The sequence below is a fragment of the Bactrocera neohumeralis genome, chromosome 6 (genome assembly GCF_024586455.1).
Source record: "Bactrocera neohumeralis isolate Rockhampton chromosome 6, APGP_CSIRO_Bneo_wtdbg2-racon-allhic-juicebox.fasta_v2, whole genome shotgun sequence".
Classification (NCBI taxonomy): domain Eukaryota; kingdom Metazoa; phylum Arthropoda; class Insecta; order Diptera; family Tephritidae; genus Bactrocera; species Bactrocera neohumeralis.
In genome coordinates, this window is record NC_065923.1 from 32,600,461 (window position 1) to 32,622,061 (window position 21,601).

Genomic DNA, 21,601 nt, shown 5'->3' on the forward strand with positions numbered 1-21,601 from the left:
TGACTGAATCAGCTAAAAACGCTGTGGAGGCTAAGAAAGTGTTATTGTCGTCTTTAGGCACTAGAGTACGCAACAATACCATTCGAAATTCGCTGAAAAGTTCCAATATGCCTGCAAGACTAATGATTAAAAACCGTACATGTCAGCGAAGAACAAAGCGGCTAGTATGAAATTTGTAAAAGAACACAAAACCTGGATAAGCGAACAGTTCAAACTAGTAATTTGGTCTGACGAAACGAAAATTAATCATATTAATTCAAACAGACGCATTTGGACATGTATGACAAGCGATGGGGTCATAGGAATATGCTGCGCACACTTAAACATCATTTACTTATGATGTGAGGTTGTTTCTGTTGAGGAAAGGTAGGAAAATTGCGTCGAATTAACGGAATAATGGAGGCTACGGACTATTTTAGCATTCTAAAGGATTCACTTATTTCTAGCTTCGAGATTTTTGGATGTGAACCCTGTGATTTGTTACACATGCAAGACAAAGACCCTAAACATACCGCCCGTATTACAAAATCTTTGATGAAAAAAAATGGAATTCGGGTGGTGGAGTGTCCAGCTTAGGCACCCGATAGAAAGCTATTTAAAATTTATGGGCTATTGTTAAAAAACGGTTAATTGTTCAAAGAGAAACACCAAAAACCATAGATGAACTGTGGACTCAAGTTGAACGAGTTTTGAATAGCTTTTCTCCGGAAATTTTAGATAATCTAATTAATTCTATACCTGACCGTATTAAAGCAGTCATAAAAGCTAAAGGCGGTTCCACAAGTTATTAGTTATTGAACTTCAATCGTTTCTTTACCTCTAAGTTCAAATAGTGTTCACATGAATTGTATTACTTTATAGCCAAAAGAGATTATTAAATGAAGTGCTTGTTTATGTTAAAAAGTTTTTGATCAAATATATTTTACTTTTCGTAAAACATAATTTAATTTGAATATTAAATTTTCTAAAGATCAGCTGCAATGCACTATTTTTTACTATACGTGAACACTTTTTGAACTCACTGTATATCGCAAGCCGTATTGTATTCGCGTAGACATGAATACGAGTACCCCATGAGTATAATGAAACCATTTCTCCGCTGCCACTAATTTATTATATCTTATTGGCTTTTCCTTCCCATTTTAATCTTATTCATATCGTTTCTTTCCATTGTATCGCCACTTAGTATTGCTGTCTGTTGTGCGTGATATCGCAATATCAAAATTACCGGAAAGGACTTGCGGGAATCCACAGATACGGGTAAGAATTAGCAATTTTCTGCGGGTCATATTTCCAACTCAATATACACACATACGTATACTATGTAAATGTATATAAATATGTGTATAGATTTCAATTATGATATTAAAATCAGTTAGCTTGGGACAATGGTTTTTATTTAATGTCGAAGTATTGTAGAATGAGTAAATTTGATATGTAAATTTTAATAAATCTGTAAAATTCTAAAGAGGACGGTAATTGGTTTGGATAGTTAGGTTAAGCGGCGAGAGTTTTAAGGCTTTTATCTGTTTGAAAATTATAAGAAGTAAGGAAGCGCTAAGTTCAGGTGTAGCCGAACAATTTAAACTTTGCAATTAGAAAGAACAAAAACGGCGATGTTAGCGAAACTTTATTTTATAAAATATTGTGATTTATTGTTATTTGGTATTTTATTAATTTATATTATAGATAATGGACTCACTTAGTTTCATTACTCTATTTTCCTTCGTTTCCAGGACATTTATGAAAATAAAATATTTGCGATAATAATAAGAGAGTGGGAAGTCAGTAAATTAAAGTTATGAAGCTTAGATCACAGATTCTGATCAAATTAAGAACAAATCGCTTGGAAGGTCAGAGCTAGTAGAAGATCTAGGAGTAGATCTGAACTGATTGAAATTAACTTTTGATTTTACACAAATATACTCAAGAATGTGTTTCCACGCCGTTTTTTGATGATAACTGATACACTGACCGGTATATTATATTTCACCATTTTCGGCAATCTAGTATTATATGCATGTCTTAATTCTCCTAAGATGTCCTACATAAAGACCGATATATAAGGCATGAAGCCTCACATACATACTATATTCGTGCTATTTTAATTTCTTTAAAACATCTCACATATTGAACGACATATATACACCTTTGTTAATATGCATATATAGTAAAATGCTATGTGAGTTTATTCTTATAATATTAATATTGAAAACTTTAACACTCTTTTGCCCTAAATCGATTTTAAATATCTGCGATTAAATGAAACAACCGTGAAATAATTCTTTTTTTGTCCCTCTGCCCTCAAGTTATTTTTTTATTTACGTATATATGGACTTTGTAGACAATGAAAAATGATATATTCGCAAAAACATGACAAGCAAATAAGCTTCTCCGCATGTAGTGTTTATGCAAAAGTACGTATACGCAGTGGCGTACCCAATTTCATGGAGACAGTCCATTAACAACTGTTCGTGTTAATAAAATCGAGGTAGGTTTTTGGTATCGGTCCCTCTTTAATTTAACAATTTGAGCAGTATTTTAGTACAAAATCTATACCAGAGATGTTTTTGAAATTATTTTAGGGAGAGTTCTAGAGTTGTCAATTCCGTATGTATCATATAATATGTATGCATGACCGATTATATAGTCCCGTCTTTCTCAATGACAGCTCAGGTACTATACATACATTGCAATAGTTGATTGAATCTTTCCATTCACAAAGAGAATACGAAAAAAATGAAATTTTGATAAACTTTCCTAACAACCTAACCAAGTCGAAAATCTGCTTAATTAAAACCTTTATTTAACACCAACCAACAAAAACACCATTTGACTTTTTTGATGACCATCTGCATTCCGTCAAAAACTTTCTGTTATTTCTTTTTGAATCACTGCCACCCTCCCTCATTGAGGTACGAGTATGGTATAATCGTACCACAGAATGTGAATCACATCACATAAACCCATAATCTTCTTAACGTTTTACAATTTGTTTTTTTTTTTAATTAGTAAAATTGAAATATCTATCAACTTTGGTGGCTTCCGTTTAAGTCTACGTTTTTCGATCATAAGCTGATATTTCATAACTTATTTTTACCACTTTCATATGCTTTATACCACTTCGTTTTTTTTTAGAAGGAGTGCCGAACAAACTGGTAGAGGAGAACCGCTTGCACATAAATGTGAACATTTCATCTCCATTGTAAATGTAGCATCACGAGCATTTTCTCCTCTACTGGAATCAGCAACGCATGGTGGAGAATATAAATAGTAGCAGGGGAAGCATCAGAATTTGTAACGAATAAATGCAACAGCTGCGCGAATGTAGATGAAACGGAAAAATTGTTGGTGCAACTATACACATGTTAAGCTACAAATCCATGCGATGGCTGTGTACAGTAAAATGCAGGCAGCAGGGCGAGGAAAGAGGAAGAATGGTATTTTTCGAAATCGATGTAAACGATGTGGCTGACTGAGAACAGTCTTTTTGAGAAAATAAAAGCCATTTCGCTGGTCAAAATTTCATTGTCTACATATGTACTGTTTAACTAAAAGCAAATTCATGGCTTTGAGAGGTCCACATACGTATATATAAATTACTAGCGAAAGAATTGTGAAACGAATATTATTTGTAAAAAATGACCCTTTAGAGGTATAAATTTATAATTTTAAATAATATACAGAAAAATCGATAAAAGCGTCGATATTTTTGCTGCATAAGTTTTCTACAAAACAAGGATTTGAAGCTTAATAAAGCTCTTGGCTTAAATTTATACCTTCAATAATGCGCCGAATATTAATTTCTAACTCCTTTTGACCTGAGATAGTATTGAAAAAGTGGAATAAAATGATCGAAGTGGATTGATCAAATGTTCCTTCCAATTAGGTGACGATTTAAAATGCCGTTTAGCGTGCTGCATTGTCCTTCCAGAACCACTTACCCTTTAAGTGAATGAATTTGTTGCGACAAACCGAAAAACTTTCGCATTATCTGTATGTCGCATTCACCTTTGAAGTTGATGTTGACTCTACGTATGGTTTTAAAAAGTTCGGACCAATAATGCCCTTGACATGCAAACCACAACATACGGTAACTTTTTAGAGATTTAAGAAAGTCTGGACAATAATTTTGCCCACACAAAAAGTAATTAATTGAGACTTTTAAAAAGTAATTTTAAAGCATTAAGCAATATAAACTAGAGGATTAAAAAATTATTGAAATCATAATAAATCAGGAGTTTTATACGCTTAAAATTGGCTACTCCGCAGCGTTCTTAAAATTATTTAACGATTAGCGCTGAAATTTGTACTACAAAAATTGTATCGAGAAGTTACAAGACCGTTATAATCAGTAATTCGCCTTAACAGCAGCTATGTTAAAGTAAAATATCAAATTTTTCCTTTTCAAATCTATTTTCCATGGTACCAGCTTCCATTTTGTCCGTTCATATTTTTTTTGAAGTTCAGCTAATATTCTGGTTGAAAACAGAATAGATAATTCTCCAATATATTGAATAAATAACTAGATTATTAGAGTTGTTAAGTGAAATGAATAAAATCGATTTAATTACTAACCATTGCACACTACAGGAGCAACCAGATGTAAATGAGTGCTATAAATGCATAATGTTGTCTCATTAAACACTTTTTCTGATGATATTGCGCGGATTATTGGAATTATCCATTACTACTAAGTGAAAATGTCAATTTAAATTGTTTTAAATGCCTACAGCAGGATGATATTTACCCATTTTTGTGTTTATTTCTTCCGGTTGGACCAAAAATATTTATCAACTTGATTAATTTTTTAAATTTTTTTTTTGTTTTTTTTTTATTATTTTTATTATTTTTTTTTAATGCATACAAACTATAAAAATCAAATGGCTAAGCTGGCCAGTCAAACGTATTTTCTTTTGTGTTATAATAATAAATCTCATATAAGCAATTATATAATATAAATGAGTTAAATTTTTTTTGCAAAGGCGGCCGTCATAGTAACAATTTATTTAATTAAACCACACGGTTTATATTTCCAACAAAATCGGCTTGACAACAATTGTTAACAAAAGCGTTACCGAATTAGATTTAACTCCCAAACACTTTTACAGTTGGGTGTGTGAGTGTGCATGGTATTATATTTGTTCAATCCAATTACACCTACGTACATGGCGTATGAGTAACCTCAGGGTTGCCATGTCGCAACCAATAGGTTACATGCACGTCTTTTGATCTCACAAAGCACAAGCACGTGCTCGGCCCGAGAATAGCGGATTAACAAAACCACTTTATACTTGGTTTTTTTTGACTTTACGAGTTTATTTCACATGAGAGTTCAAAGGTTGTATTTGCTTCCTGTTTAGTTGTACTAACTTACTTACATGCATAATTTTCGATGCCGTATTTTTGAAAGTAGAAAGCTTCTACCATTAAACACATATGTGTTTCTTTATTGTTGGTTACAGCACGACCATACTAGCAATTAGCGAAGGTTAAGTGCTGCAAGCAAGAAAATATTTGTATTTCCACAACCCATTTAACTTACAAATAAATATTATATTGTTTAAATGAAAATTAAAATTTAACGTTATTTACTTTCGGTTATAAAAATTCGAATAATTCCATTAATACGAGGGCTGCTATATATATTCTGGCCTAGGGCAACACTAAGTGTTGCCAGGTGCAATCTGACATTTCCATTGGAAAGTTTAACATTTTTTAGCATAACATCACTCAGAACGTTTTGTCATTTAATCGTGAATTGTTTTATTTGCAGGGAATTAAAAAATTCATCTCGGCCATGAAATGGAATTAACTCGTGAACATTTTCGTACGATTATTTTTCACAACTTTTGACGTGGATTATCACGACAAGAGTGCATCGATGAACTAAAATCTTTGTATGGCTATGAAGCACCATCCTATAGCACTGCGAAAAACTGGTACAACGAATTCAATCGTGGCCGACGCTCGCTCAAAGACGAATTCCGTGAAGGTCGTCCAAAAACAGCCGTTGTGCCAGAAAATATCGATGCCGTACGTGAACTGATAATGCAAGACCGTCTGTAACATACCTTCAGATAGAGGCATGCCTATGCATTTCTCCCACCAGCATACATTCGATATTGCATGAACACCTGGCCGTAAAAAAAGTTTGTTCTCGTTGGATCCCGCACAATTTGACAATCGCTCAAAAAAAGGCTCGTGTGGATTGGTGTAAAGAAATGCTGAAAAAATACGATCGCGGTGCTTCAAAAGACGTTTATAAGATCGTCACAGGTGACGAATCATGGATCTATGCGTATAAGCCCGAAACAAAACAGCAATCGACAAAAAAAAAAAAAAAAAAAAAAAAAAAAAAAAAAAAAACCAATTTCGTTGATAAATATGCCTATTTACATTATTAGGCCAGAAATATATATAGCAACCTACGTAAAATGAATTAGGGCAAATATATAAACCTACCATTGAACTTTTGAATTATATTGCTTTAATTCTAATATATTATGCTAAGATATATTGTTTATTATTAGCCTTAATAAGTAAAAAGTCAACTAACAAATGGAATAAATGTTCGTTTTGAAAAATTGTACATAATTTACAACTTAACGATTTTTTAAGAAACTTTCAAAATATTTGTTTTAAAATTTCATTGTGATTAAAAATATTAAACTTTTTGCTTTACATTTACTGTTGACTTCTATGAAGAACTGCTATCTATCCAGAAATCTCAAATTCACTTTAGACACTATAACTTATATAACAATAACTTGCTTACTTGAAAAAGGTATAAGCTTTAGAAAAGTTGTATTAATTATCTGACGTTCTTGACGTTTTTCTAAAAGATAATCTGTGAACTTTTTTGTTTCAAAAATAACGATCAGAACTTACCGATTACATGACATGTCATACAAAGACCTGGACTTTTCGGGTGTGAATGCACCACTAAAAATTTAAAGGCGTTGCATTTTTAAGAGCAACAATGAGGAAATATCCACCGAAGTACAGAAAGAACTGCTTATTGTCCCGCAAAAGCAGAATTCGTTCATGATAATAATATGCATATATTTCAAAAATTGGGTTGAATTGGGTAAGAACTTATTTTAGTCCCCTATACCTAGTTTAAAGCTTCCGGGTGACTTTATACCACATATAACGTTCAATATATGAGTTACCTTATTGAAATTGAGAGAAAGTGTTTTTCAAATAACAGTGTATTTAATGAAAATAACGCTGTAACCTTTTTATTTGGATAAAAACTGAAACTTCAGAGGGCGTTTGCAATAAAAAATTAATTTGGTAAATAACGGACACGTTAATGTAGAGGACATGTAAGTATATATTATATTAATCCGCATATCCTCAAATGCAGTTCAAAAACAATTACAAGACATTTTCGTCTAAAATATCTGGTGTTAAACGCAAGTAATTTGCTAACTATTAAATTTCCAAAGTTTGAACGGATAACCCCAAACCAAACTTCACATCGGTGCCATTTATTCTGTTAACTGAACGCAAACATTGACAATGATTTTCAGCAGATGTAATTGAATTTTCATGCGCACATATCTAGATGGAGATAGAAACATATCGCACATATATGTATATGTTTTTAATGTTATGTTACCGAATGGACAGTTTAAAATATATTTCTTTAATTAACATTGAAAATTGGAATTTAATTAATTTCCCTTTCATAGGATGAACATCACGCATAGTTTACGTAAGAAATTTTTGGTAAGAAGTTATATATTGACTAGGGGTGCCGCGAACTATGAAAAGAAATATGCAATATTCACTAAACTCATATTCAAACTTGTTTTTTCAAATTGCAATTTTAAATTTATTTATTTATATTAATATTATTCATACATTTGCTTTAATTTTAATTTTTTTCTTAATTATAGAATTTGGAATATAGCGTAATAGCAGATCTCATTAGAGTTCAACTATTTGGTTAAAATTGTAATTTTTTCTTACTAATTTGCTAATAACAGAGGACAATTGAAAGACGAAGAGATAGGCACAACATTACTCGAGCAAATTGATTGCTACAGGAAATGAAGTTGCTCATCCGCAATGGCTGGCATGCTATATTTTACTGGACTATGATACAAATGTATTAAGAATAATGACAAAAAAAGTTATATAAGCTCATTTATTAATGGTTTCGCAAAGTTTATTTGTGAAGTTGTATAAAAATTTGAAAGATCGTTCTATGTTAGCTACTGGATTTTCAAATAGGAATGATTAATGATTTCTAAGTGCCGTTTGGGCCATTTTTAATATGGCGTGATCTGTAAATTTATTAAACAAAACAATCGTTCTTCAATTGCAAATTTCGTGCGCCTTCGACATTTTATGATCGCAATAGTCGTTCATCTGTGCTCACTGTTCCTAGAATCGTAGAAAATTTTTAGTGTACATTTTCTTTACATAATGTTCAAGTTCCAATAAGACAAAAAACCGCCCGAAGTAACTGCATACTGTCATTCAAGCAAGTGTTTCTGAAGACCGCAATTAGTCGATTTCAAAACATTTTAAAGAATTGGGACTGTCTTAAACCAAAACTTGGCGAATTTTGAGAAAGTATTTGGGCTTGCATCCATATAAATTGTTCTCATTAAAGAGCTGAAACGACTCGACCACCGTAAACGTCGTGAATTTGCTGACTTTGCCTTAGAACAACTTGAAAACGTAAATGATTTTTTTAAGGAAATCATCTTCTCCGATGAGGCTCACTTTCAACTGAGTGGTGCGGTTAATAAACAATACTGTTAACTTTGGTGCGAAGAAAATATACAAATTATTCATGCACAACCATTATATTTACCTAAATGGACGGTTTTGTGGAGTTTTTGGTCTGATTCGAAAAATGAAGTTAATGACACCGGCAATAGAGGACGGTATAGATCTATGATAACAAATTTTTTATGGCCACAATTGGAAGAAGTTGTTTTTGATAACACTTGGTTTCAAAAAGCTGGGGCTACGTGCCACAAAGCACGTGCAAAAACCCAATTATAGAGGGAAAAGTTTGAAGACTCGATTATTTCAAGAAATATTGAATAACATTGAATGGCCCCCAATTTGTTGTAATTTAACGCCATAACACTACTTCTTGAGGGGTAATTTGAAGTCATTGGTCTTTAGCAATTAACCAGACGAGCAAACTTTAAAAGTCAATGTGGAACGTTATATTCATGACATGCGATTTGATTTAGTGGAAAAAGTGCTAAAAAAAATTGGGTTCATCGAAGTCGTTCCTGCATAAGATTTCGTGGAGGCAATTGGAATGATGTTATATTCAAAACTTAATGGTATGAGTTGTACTTAAAATTAGTGTATACAATTTCAGAGCGATATGTCAAAAATTGAGGAACTAGTTCGCAAAGACGCACAGACCGACGAACATAGCTAAATCGCCTCAATTCGTCAGGCTGGTATATATATATTTTGAATGGTCTCCTACGTTTCTCTCTGGTTATTACACATTTCGTAGAAACTTAGTAAACCCTCCTAATATATTTCAAAGCTGTGAAAGACTTTTGGCTCATCCTAATTCATACATATTCTGATAGATGTTCAACTTTACGTACATATATCAACAAAAGTGGCATATACATAAATACATGTTTAATAGAATTCTTAACTTCCTTCCTTTTTTCGCCTTTGCGCGAATATCAATCAATTAGGCGACAGGAAGGCTGACATTTGTAGAGGATAGGCGTGGGAACAATCTGCCACAATTCCCTTTAGCACACACATCCTGCTTGCCAAACTGACATGGTAACTTCAGCACAACGGACCGTTGATTAGTCGCCTACGTGAGCTGTGGCCTTCTTAGTAACTTGGCTCATACTAGTGTGACTTTTGGCGCAACAACTTAGCTGGAGATTAGCCCATGGCAAAATGTTGTTTCTAGGCAACTATGTGTCACTTAGCCGTTGTTATCCTTGACATAATAATGAGAGGTGTTCTTTATTCAACTAACGGTAATTGGCAAACACTTGGCGCTATAGACACTGTTTATATTATGGAAATCAAGAATATTTTTTTTATCGTTGAGTATATTAGTATATACTAAATTAAAACAGAGTATGTAACATAAATTCATATATGATAATAATAACTTATTTTTCTCTCTTTATTAGTTTTAGTATCGTATTTGAAAATCTAAACGAATACACAATGATTTTTTATAATTATTTATTGGGTGTATTATAGTTAAATATATTGTTGAAATGACACGTAAAAAAAGGTACGATGTCCATGATTGCGGCCGCAATTTCGGTCTAAAACAAAAATTTCAAAAAGATCAAAAATTAATCTGTTGGAAAGTCGCTATCACGCTATGGAAGGTTTTTGAAATTTATAAAAATCAAGTATGCTTTAAAGTATGCCACTGTAGACTTAAAATTGTCCAAATCCAAAAAAAACTGTTCAAGACTCCAGGTACCGAATATGAGGGCCCCAGTATCTACAGTCTACTACTTTTGAAAGAAAATATCGGTCAATGCTTGAGATATACAAGGTGTGTTCCAAAGTAAACAGGACTTAAAAAAAAGAACTAATGGTTTTATTTTATTCAAAATAGTTTCCTTCTGCTTCGAACGAGTGTTTTAGCTCGTTGGCTAGTATGGCTGCCATTATGCCGGTGCAAGCCTTCTGAATGGCTTCTACATCTGCATAACGCTTTTCTTTCATGGAGAAATACATTTTTCCGAAAAGGACGAAGTCGCACGGTGCTATATCAGGTGAATACGGGGAGTTGCTAATGGTTTAAATGTGATTTTGGTCAAATAATCGAACAAGCGGTGATCGATGAGAATACTTTTGGTCGTCAGTCAATTTGTGTAGAACAAACCGTGCACACACACCTTTCGTAAGCCCAAATGTTCGGCCGAAATGCGATAAATCGATATTTTGGAGATGTTCAATTTCATTTCCACGAATTTCAATGATGATTTCGGCAGATTTTTGATGAACACGTTTTGATGAATTTCCGATGATCACGGATTTTGATTGGCCCACATGTTGATCGTCATTTATGTCCTCGCGACCACTTTGAAAACGTTGAAACCACTGTTTCGGTCATCGCCAAGTTTTATCAATTGAAATGTTTCGAATTTAAAAACAAATTTAATGTTGGCTCTTTGTTCGAAGCTTATTTTCGCACCGATAACACAAACATACTGACACTTAAAACGCAATAACTTCACTTCCAATCAATGAAATGTCATGAAATTCTCACTGGACAATCGATAAAGATAGCACATTCTAACGCACCAGTCGACATATAGATGGCGCCACGAGGGGGCGCTAGATTCAAAAAGTCCTGTTTACTTTGGAATGCACCTTGTAAATAAGATGGTACGCCATTGCTGAGACACCTTAACATTGTTAAAATAAAGTTTAATGACCTACTTCCATCTTAGACTCATTAGTAGTATATACTTGTATATATGCTTGAGCTATTAGTGTGAGTGTATTTGAAAGTACTTATTAGCATACATGTCTACATATAGTACAAGTAATATGGTGAAAGTTGCAACTTGTAGGAGCATCGAACGAGCACAGAGCTGTTACGCCTTTATTTACATTTGCTCGTTTCACAACATAAGACTTAATTTACAAAAATCCACTGCGACAATAACAACTCGAGTTGAATACAAACGCTGTAGCGAGGCATCGTCCTGTTGGTGATTTCGTGCGATTTAGACACATCACGCGAAAATCGGAAACACGAAAAATATTCGCCAGCTATTTCGTAAAGTTTCTCGCTTTTGTTGGCAGAGAAGACAAAAGCAGAAAAAAGTGTGGATTTTGCTTGAGTGATTTATTGGACCATTGCGACTTTGACGACCATTACTCATGTTACTGTTCTATGACAATGGACCGTTGAGGTCTGGGTATGAGTGTCTTTTTTGCCGCCGTTTATTTAAATGCTGTTTAGAAAGATATATACGCTATTTGTGAATGGCGAATATTCCCTGCTGTGTGATTTTAGAATTTCATAATTTTTTTTGTAAATAAATAAAGGTCGAGTTCTTCTAAAAAAATATACCTATATACATTTTATTTAACATAGTTAAGAAACAATTTAGTAACATGCTGTAAATTAAATATTTTTTATGTTTTTTGCGGAAATCGTTTCTGTTGTCAGTTTAATGAAAGCTTCTTTGTCTAGAATTAGTTAGTTGTAGACAACTTGAAGCGATCATATGATCTATATTCATGCATTTTGGTCTGATATTAGAATCGAAAAAGCGCTTTGAAGACTTGGCTACCACGTATGTTTATTAGATAATCCCTACCAATGGTAAGCATTTGAGTTCAGGGTTGTGATATTTAAACTAAAATTCTAATGTGGATAATTTCGTCAGTTGTTGAACCAGTGCTAACACCAACAACAATGTCAGCCTTAAAATCCAGCGCAGAAGGTGCTACTTCGGACTGAGTAGGCAATTGAGAAGTAAAGACCTCGCTCGATGAACAAAGTCTAAATTCTACAAGTCACTCATGATCCCCATCCTGCTGTATGGCGCAGAGGTATGGACGATGACAACATCTGATGAGTCGGCTTTACGAGTTTTCGAGAGAAATATTCTGAGGAAACAAAGATTTATGGTCCTTTGCGCATTTTCAACGGCGAATACCGCAGTCGAAGGAATAGTTAGCTCTATGAGATATAAGGCGACATTGACATAATTGAGGACAGCGGCTAAGTTGGCTAGGATATGCCATTCGAAAGGGTGAAAACGCTCCAGCTCTGAAAGTACTCGACGTAGTACCCGCCAGTGGAAGCAGCGTAAGACTTCCACTCCGTTGAAAAAACCAAGTGGAGAAGGACTTGGCTACATTTTGCATATGCAATTGACGGCAAACTACGGCTGGAGCGCCGTTGCAGACTCGGCTATAACCATATATATAGAAGACGTAGGTATATAGAATAATATTTAAAAATATTAACTTATTTTAAATTGTACATTATAATTTAATTTAGTTAACACTTATATATTCAGCTTGATAACGAGGAACACTAAACCAACAAACTCTTTTAAACATACATATCCTTCATATCCATATTATAACCACTGTAAATAGCGCCCAGAGTTTACCTATCAATACCGTTAGTTGAATAAATAACTCAACACATTTCGATGTCAAGAATAGCACCGGCTAAGTGACACACAGTTATCTAGAAAGTGAACAACACTTTGCCATGGCCAATCTCCAACTAAGTTGTTGTGTTACAAGTCACACCAATATGAAGCAAGTTACTAAGAAGGCCACAGCTCACGTAGCTGTTGTGTTGAAGTTACTTAACCCATGCCAGTGGGGTCAACAGGATATTTGTGTTAAAGGGAATTATCGAATATTGGTTGACAATATTCCTAGCCAATGCTAGGCTTCCGGTCGTTCAATTGTTTGATACTAGTGTCAAAAGGAAGGAAGGAAGTTAAGAATGCAATTATATATATAAGTATGTACATGCTACATGTATATGTCGATAATGTCACTTTTGTTGCGAGTACATAAGTATGCTTATAAAGATTGAAACAAAATCGGTAAAAGCACAAAATCTTACGTGAGTATTTTCTGGAGCAAAAATTTGCGGTTGACAAATTTCAAACACACAATAGCTTAACTTTTTTATCACTCTTTACGGGCATACCATAAACAGGTACATAATTATATATGTACCTATAAAAACAACGTAAAATAATTTTTTTTATTAAAACAAGCATAGCGTTTGAATTCTTTAGAACACAAGTTTTTACATTGCCATGCCATTAAATACATTACATTCTTGGAAAAAAAAATAGGTTGTCAAAAAAGCCTTGCGGTATTTTCGCTAGTTGGCGCTGAAAGCGCGTAGTTCTAGTTTTAATCGTCGCATCGTCATGCTATACCTTTTTGGAAAGCTCGCGCGCTAACACGTGTTTGATTGATCGTCGTTCGTGAGTTATAGCGTCGCAAACATGGAGCAAAATAAAGAGAAAATACGGCATATTTTACAGTACTACTACGATAAAGGCAAAAATGCATCTCCAGCCGCCAATAAAATTTGTGCAGTTAATGGACCCGATACAGTTTCCATTTCCACCGCACAACGATGGTTTCAACGTTTTCGTTCTGGTGTAGAGGTGGTCGAAGATGCACCACGCTCCGGAAGGCCTGTCGTCGAAAATTGCGATAAAATAGCTGAATTGGTCGAAAGAGACCGGCATAGTAGCAGCGTAGCATCGGTCAAGAGTTGGGCATGAGTCATCAAAAATTCATTTCAATTTCAATAAAAAAAAAAATTCAATGAAAATACCTCAAGACTTTTTTGACAACCCATTATATCTAAGCGTAATTTTTTAAATTCAAAAATCCGTATATTTGAAAGTTTGAAGCTTCTTGCTTTACCATAAATTGTAGTTTGGCTCACCCTATAAATTTGTGTATATTTCAAAGTCTTACTCTGCACTTAGTATTAATAAAATAAAATATTCATTGCGGCAAATTCTTATTTATTGTAATTTGATTATTTTTATCTTAAGTTAAATACATCAATTTAAGGAAGCATTAAATAACAGCACGTGAATGCACACACTTGCACAAATATACATATATAGCATAGGTAACACTGTATTTACATATGCATATAAACATACATATGTGCTCACATATAACGGTAAACTCATCTATCTTATATAAGCAAATATAAACGGACCTGTCCTTCATCTTTGTGTTGTGTAAACATTTACATTAGTTCTGTATTCAATCTTACTCTGATGTTGGCACGACTTTGGCAACTTTCAAAACTTATTTATGGTAGTGTCACTTATGCGCAGAAAGTTCCCGAAGTTTTTGATTTGCAAAGGAAGTGAAGTGAAATGACATGTCAGCGTGTTGTTGTTTACCCAAGAACAAACATAATTTCCTTTAAATATAACACATTAATAATTGTTGTCTAGAGGTTTTATATCGCTCATGAGTGTTGCATAATATATTTTGGACGTAAGTAAAATAAAAAAAATAAGAAATAATAACTTTTAAGATTTTTTATTTTTCCTAATTGAATCGTATGCCTTATTAAATAGGATTGGTGTGAATTCCAAATATTTTAATATTTATTGCCTTTGATTTCCTATGAGGTTTCTTTTCCATGGTTTAGGTATAATAATTTGGGAATTTTCTTTTGGCTTGGTTTCGATCTTCCAATTAAGACAGTCCTTCAAATTGGCTAACTCGTTGGTTGAATTTGAAAATTTGCTGAAACGTATGATATTTCCTCGTACCTTATGTTATTCTTATAGCTATAACAAAACCCTCTGCCATGTTGAAATTTTTATGGGAAGCTTTTTCATGGCAGCAATACACTTGGAGATTCATATTAGAAAACACTCTTTTAAAGTTTAGCGCCGAGATATTTTTAGATCGCGAATACCGTTTTTACTATCTATACTCATGCATGTGTTCTTTTTGGAAATTTCAAAGTTATAATTATCCAAATATATATGCCATACAATAGAAGTTGTTTTAAATAAAATGGGTACTTATATTTTTAGTTTGGATCAATTGGTTTAATACTATTTCAAATTCATAAACTGCTTTAAAAACCAACCTTTATTAAATAATTTCATAAATAAAAAATCTTTTACTATTTTTAATTTTTTTTTTTTGTACTAATAATTTTAATCATTATTCATTAATACATTTGCACACTCCAGTAAAATATAGCATGCCATGGCGGCTGAGCAACCTTATTTCCTGTAGCGATCAATTTGCTTGAGTAATGTAGTGCCTGTCTCTTCATCTTTCAATTGACTTCCGTTACGATAAAAGCAATGAAATCAACTCTAAAGGGGGTTTTAATTGGACCCATTGGATTAACATTCTCGTTGCGCTATATTCCGCCACTGAATAAATTTTTTCAATAGCGTCAATTAAGAACGTATGGAGATGTAATTGAAAAAGTAACTAAGAAATTACATTTAAAAGTCTCGTTCGTACGTGGATATTGATTTCTAGCTGTTGTTGCACATACCTACAGAAATTCTAAACACGTGCGCTGGAATTTACATAGAAGACGCCTGGCAGTTATAATGGTATTGTAGGAAGGAGTAGACAGTTTTTATAAATATTTAAATTGATTGAAATATATGGATTTTGCTTTGCAATTTGCAATATTGAAAAAATTAGACAAGAATGAGTTTAGAAAGTTTTCTATTCATTCCATTATCAGTTTAGGTAAGGCCCTACGGCAAATTGTTAAAATTTCCTGAAATAAAAAAAGAACAAGAAAAAACGTTAACTTCGGTTGCACCGGAGCTAAATACCCTACACAGGTGCATTTCTGTTAGTAACTATGTGTTCAGTTTGTATGGAGGCTATATGCTATAATCATCCGTTCCGAACAAGTTTTTTAGAGATTACATTGTTGTCCTAGAAAATAATCTCGTGAATATATCTTGTCAAATGTGAAAGTTTTCCATACAAGCATTTGATTTCGATCGTTCAGTTTGTATGTCAGCTATATGTTATAGTGGTCCGATATCGGCCGTTCCGACAAATGAGCAGCTACTTGAAGAGAAAATGACGTTTGCAAAATTTCAAAAGGATATCTTAAAAACTGAGGGACTAGTTCGTATAAATACAGACAGACAGACAGACGGACAGACAGATGGACATGGCTAAATCGACTCAGCTCGACATACTGATCATTTATATATATACTTTATAGGGTCTCCGACGATTCCTTCTTGGTGTTACAAACTTCGTGACAAACTTAATATACCCTGTTCAGGGAAAGCTTCCACAGCACGATAGCGATTTACGTATGCAAGTTTACGTTAAAAAATTTCTCCACTCTGTTCTTTTTCTACAAGAAACGCTGTAGCGACCGTAATAATTGGAATATCGATTTCAAAATTTGAAGGAATGTTAATTATATTGCAGAGCATCCGTTAATGCAAAAAAAAAAATCTAATTCTCGATCTTTTTACTCTGAGACAATCCCTTAAGTGATTCACGAAGTCAATAAAATATGTAGATTTCTATTTTAAATATTCCATTATATTGCTATAATGATATCCTTGACTTTCGACAAATTCGAAAGTTGTATGCAAGTTTGCAGAAGGATTAGTCTGTGTTTTATGTCAATTAACTCTTTACTTTTCCTTTAAATGGATGAAAAGAAGCAACTTACCTTAGAATAGTATTTTAGGAATTCAGTAATATAATTCAATAGTTCAATAAGTTACACACATTTACTCAATTCACTTTATTTATGGACTAATTAGAATTTTTATAGCCAAAAGAGAATAAGCTTATGTGAATTTTAATTTTCAATTAAACAATATAATTTTTAGTTGTATATCAAATAGGTCTCATATGAAATAATAATTAACAGCAAATGTAATATTGTTAATATTGCCCATCGAAAAAAATGTCAAATACCTTGGTTGTCAGATCAACGAAAATTGGGATTGTTTAAAAACATACTTGGTTTGCCCAGAAACAAATAGGATTGAGTCGATTTAAAGAAATGTATTGAACCAATCAAATTCAATTAAAATTCTATAAAAACTTTCAAAATAGGCACCTTCAGCGTCGTTGCAGCGCTGCCAGCGCGATTTCCAAGCATTGAAGCCGTCAAGGAAGGGGTTCTCCGGAATAGCCTTGAGAGCCGAAGTGCATCGGTTTCTGAAATGCCGGCTTTGGTTAGGTAGCTGTTTACAAGAAAGGCGGTGTGAGCATTGCCGTGGTGCAACTTCCAATCGGCTGTGGTGTCTTGTCGGACCCGATTGACCCTTCGTTTGAGTCTCTTGAGGACTTCCACGTAAAACTTGTCGTTGACGGTTTGTTCAGTAGGAAAAATTCTTGGTGAACGATGCCTTTGATGTCAAAAAGGACAATGAGCATCGTTTTCACTTTGCATTTGCTCATTCTTCCCTTTTTTGGGCGAGGAGACGCCGGCATGTGCCACTCGGAAGATTGTCTCCTTGTCTTGCGATGATACTCAAAGATCCATGACTCGTCACCTGTGATTACGTTGTCCAAAAATTGGTGGTCACTTTCACACATGTTCAAATTTTTTTTTTTACCTAGCGAATCGGATTCGCTATCTCCTGGTGTTATGTTTTCACTGCCATGCTCCGATCTTGAAACTTCCTGTTAGTCGGCGCAGAACTTTCGTGAAATTTTTGCCCAATGTACCATGTGTAAAATATATATTGTCAGTAGAAAAGGTAAGAGAGAGGTGCTTGAAATAGCTGAAAAATTTAAACGCTGTATGTATATTTACATGCATAAATGTTGTATCGAATTTTTAGGAAATCTACGCACATGGTTAGACGCAGTTAAGCTGTTTGACCTTTATAAGTAAGCGTACATACATACCTATAGTTTACGCTTTGTCCACTTACAATTTTAAAGGTCATGGCATTTCAATATTTGACTACAAAAGCACCTAAGTGATAACAAGAATATACTTATATGAAATTATAAGACTATATGAAAAAAAAATGTAACACACACATAGAATATTTCATATGTCAAAGTAGTGTGTAAACATCTGTTGAGGGCTTTTTTCGCATACTGAGCAATAAAGTTTGTAAACAAATATGCTTTCAGGCAAAAATGTTAGACCTCGCAATATACTCGAAATGTACTGTATATTTATTGAAGCTAATGCCTTAGCAACACAAGCCCTAAAGTAAGCGTTAGTTTACTTCGAAATTTAATTACTGGTGTTTGCATACCTATTTACATGCAATTTTTTCGTATTATTTTTCATTAGATTGTAACCACACCTTTGATAAATATTCAGTCTCGCTTTTGCTAACGTTACTTAAAAATACATTAAGCTAATGCATTTTGACACATCATAACTGTTTAATAGACTCAGTTAATATAAACACTGTGAAAGCTTTTGAAAAATTTGAATATTTAGTGAAGGGTGATTCTGGTTTAAATATATTTGTGGTTAATATAGACGTATACAAGTACATATAAAAAGATACTCGGATCCTGCCATAAATTGATAACAACTCTAGTCGGGTTGTTGCAAAGATAATGTCGGTTATGTAGAAAAAGTGGCGCAGTAGCTTAGAAAGTCTTCAGAAACCATTCTAGTAGCGAAGTATTGGCTAATTCGTAAATATTTTATGTGAAATAAAAAGTCCATGCCGCTAAACAATGTTTTCCTCTAACTGATAGATGTGTCCTAGAACTTCTGTCAGTAGAGTGCGCTCTTATTTCACTAAAACCTTTAAGTTTCCCTACCTCGCATGAGGAATTATATTAAATGATCTTAACACTTGGAAGTTAACCTGTTGTGTGTCTTTTGAATAATGGGAGCTTATATGTAAAAAAGTTGTTTTGCCATTTTTTGCATTGAAAAGATCTAAATTGCTGATGGTCAAGCCAAATGCAATTTCTGATTCCTCCTAATTCAGTGGAAAAACAGTGGAAAAAGGAACAGTCGGCTTTATTACAACAAAAAACAACAGCACCATTCGTAATCAGTATTTTCAGCGAACTGCATATGGATTCAATTTCACTGGCAACATAACCGTTCAGTAAACTAAAATTTCCTTTGAATTGTTTATGCAACAGATTGTCCACATATTTTCGAATGCGCTGCTTAGACATACCACAAAATATACATATTTGTGCACCCATGCAAATTTGGCTCTAATGTGGATACTCACAAACATTCAATCAATTCATTAAATTTTACTTAAAATAAATAAAAGTAATTTTCCAAACCGAATTTATTGCTTTTTTAATTGGTCAGACAACAACTTTACAAATGTGTCCGGTAGGTATTGACGACTTGACGCGTTAATTTGCAATTAAACAAAAACCATTTTCCGTGAATTGATCGCGCAAATGAAAAACGTGATTTTTGAATGCAATGCATGCAATGAATATGCGAGTATATAAGCATAAGTTGACAGTTTATAATTTTATTCCATTTTACTTATTTTCAGCGGAAGTGCCGAGGGAACTGGTTGAGGACAACTGCTTACACATAACTGTCAGCATTCCGTCTCCGTTATAAATGTGACATTACCAGCGTTTTCTTTTTTAGTGCAACTGGCTACGCGTAGCGGAGAGTACAAACAGTAGCAGGAGCTGCATCAGGATTTATAACGAATGCGTGCGAACAATTGCTTGCAGATTAAATGGAGAAATTGTTGTTGCAGCTGTAGTATAAGTATTTAAAGCTACTTTAGTGCTGCGAAAATACACGTAAAGGCCGTGTGCGGTAAAAATGCAGGCAGCATTTCAGTGAAAAAAGAAAAGGAAGAATATTTTTCGTAGTCGCACATAAAGATGGCAGAATAAGCGATATGGCTGACGCAGAAATTATATCAAGTGCATACTCCTTTGCCAATTTAAGAACAGAATTGGTAATATACGAAAAGTTTCGCTGCTCCTTTTCCCGGTCTACATGTGTCTGTATATAGTATATTATTTTACTAAGAACAAATTTCACGGTTTCAAAAGGTGCCAATATACGTATATGTATATAAATTACTTACGAAAGCATTGTACAATAAATATGATTTGAAAAACGTGTTTATTTTGAGGAATAAAAGTGTTGATGTAAATAAAATGCAAAAAAATCAAAGAAAACGTCAAGATTTTGGCTTCATAATTTTTTAACAAAAAAGGATGCTTAAAGGTCATATTGGTACAAATTTACACGAGTTCTCGCCAATAATGCGCCGAACTTTAATTTCTAATTGTCATTGATCTGACATAGTTTGCAAAAAGTCAAATAATATGATCTAAGTTGACTTACCGGAAGTTTCTTCCAATAAGGTGATGATTTCAATTGTCGTATGGGTTGCTGCATGGTTCTCCCGGAATCATTTAGCTTTGAGGCAAATGAAATTGTCGGGGAAACCTAAAAACTCTGGCGCCCATTTTGGACGCTGAAGCTGACTTCACATTTGGTTTTAAAAAACCATGAACAAATAATGCCTTTAATATGAAAGCCACATCATGCGGTTCATTTTGAAGTCTGGAGAATATATTTATATATTCTACACACTTCAAATACTACAGTTTGGCTAATTCACGCAACAATTAAGCCATAAATGTGCCTAATCAATGAAGTGTTTTGAATCTATGCCACATAAGACACGAGTTTTAGAGTAAATTTTCATTTTATATCAACCGGCGTAGGAGTTTGCATAGTAATATCCCAAACGATACTCAAAATAAATATCGAAGACATACAGTGGGTTTCTAAACCCTAAAAAACACCCTTTATACTATTACTGTGCCCAAAAAATAAGGTGACATTGTATTTATTTTGAAAATTCTTTATTTATTCTTCCAAATCAATTTCATTCCCTTCAAAGTAATCCCCTCCCGATGCAATGCACTTATGCCAACGGATTTTCCAATCTTCGAAACACTGGTTGTAGTCACTTTCCGGGATGGACTTCAGTTCCGTCTTCGCTGCGGCTTGAATCTCCTCTATCGTATAAAAACGGTGTCCCCGGAGCGGTCTTTTGAGCTTGGTGAACAGCCAGAAGTCGCACGGCGCCAGATCAGGTGAATACGGTAGTTGCGGAACGATATGGGTTGA

At 33.8% G+C, this 21,601-nt stretch overlaps 1 protein-coding gene across 1 annotated transcript in view; it reads left to right on the top strand.

The window, feature by feature from the left end:
- Positions 1–20,465, top strand: part of LOC126761708 (uncharacterized) — a 58,895-nt gene extending 38,430 nt beyond the window's left edge. The window contains exon 8 of the mRNA XM_050478076.1: positions 19,989–20,465. Within this exon, the coding sequence (XP_050334033.1) occupies positions 19,989–20,059 (71 nt within the window). The 3' untranslated portion in view covers positions 20,060–20,465. The remainder of the gene's footprint in view (positions 1–19,988) is intronic.
- The last annotated feature ends 1,136 nt before the right edge of the window (positions 20,466–21,601 follow it).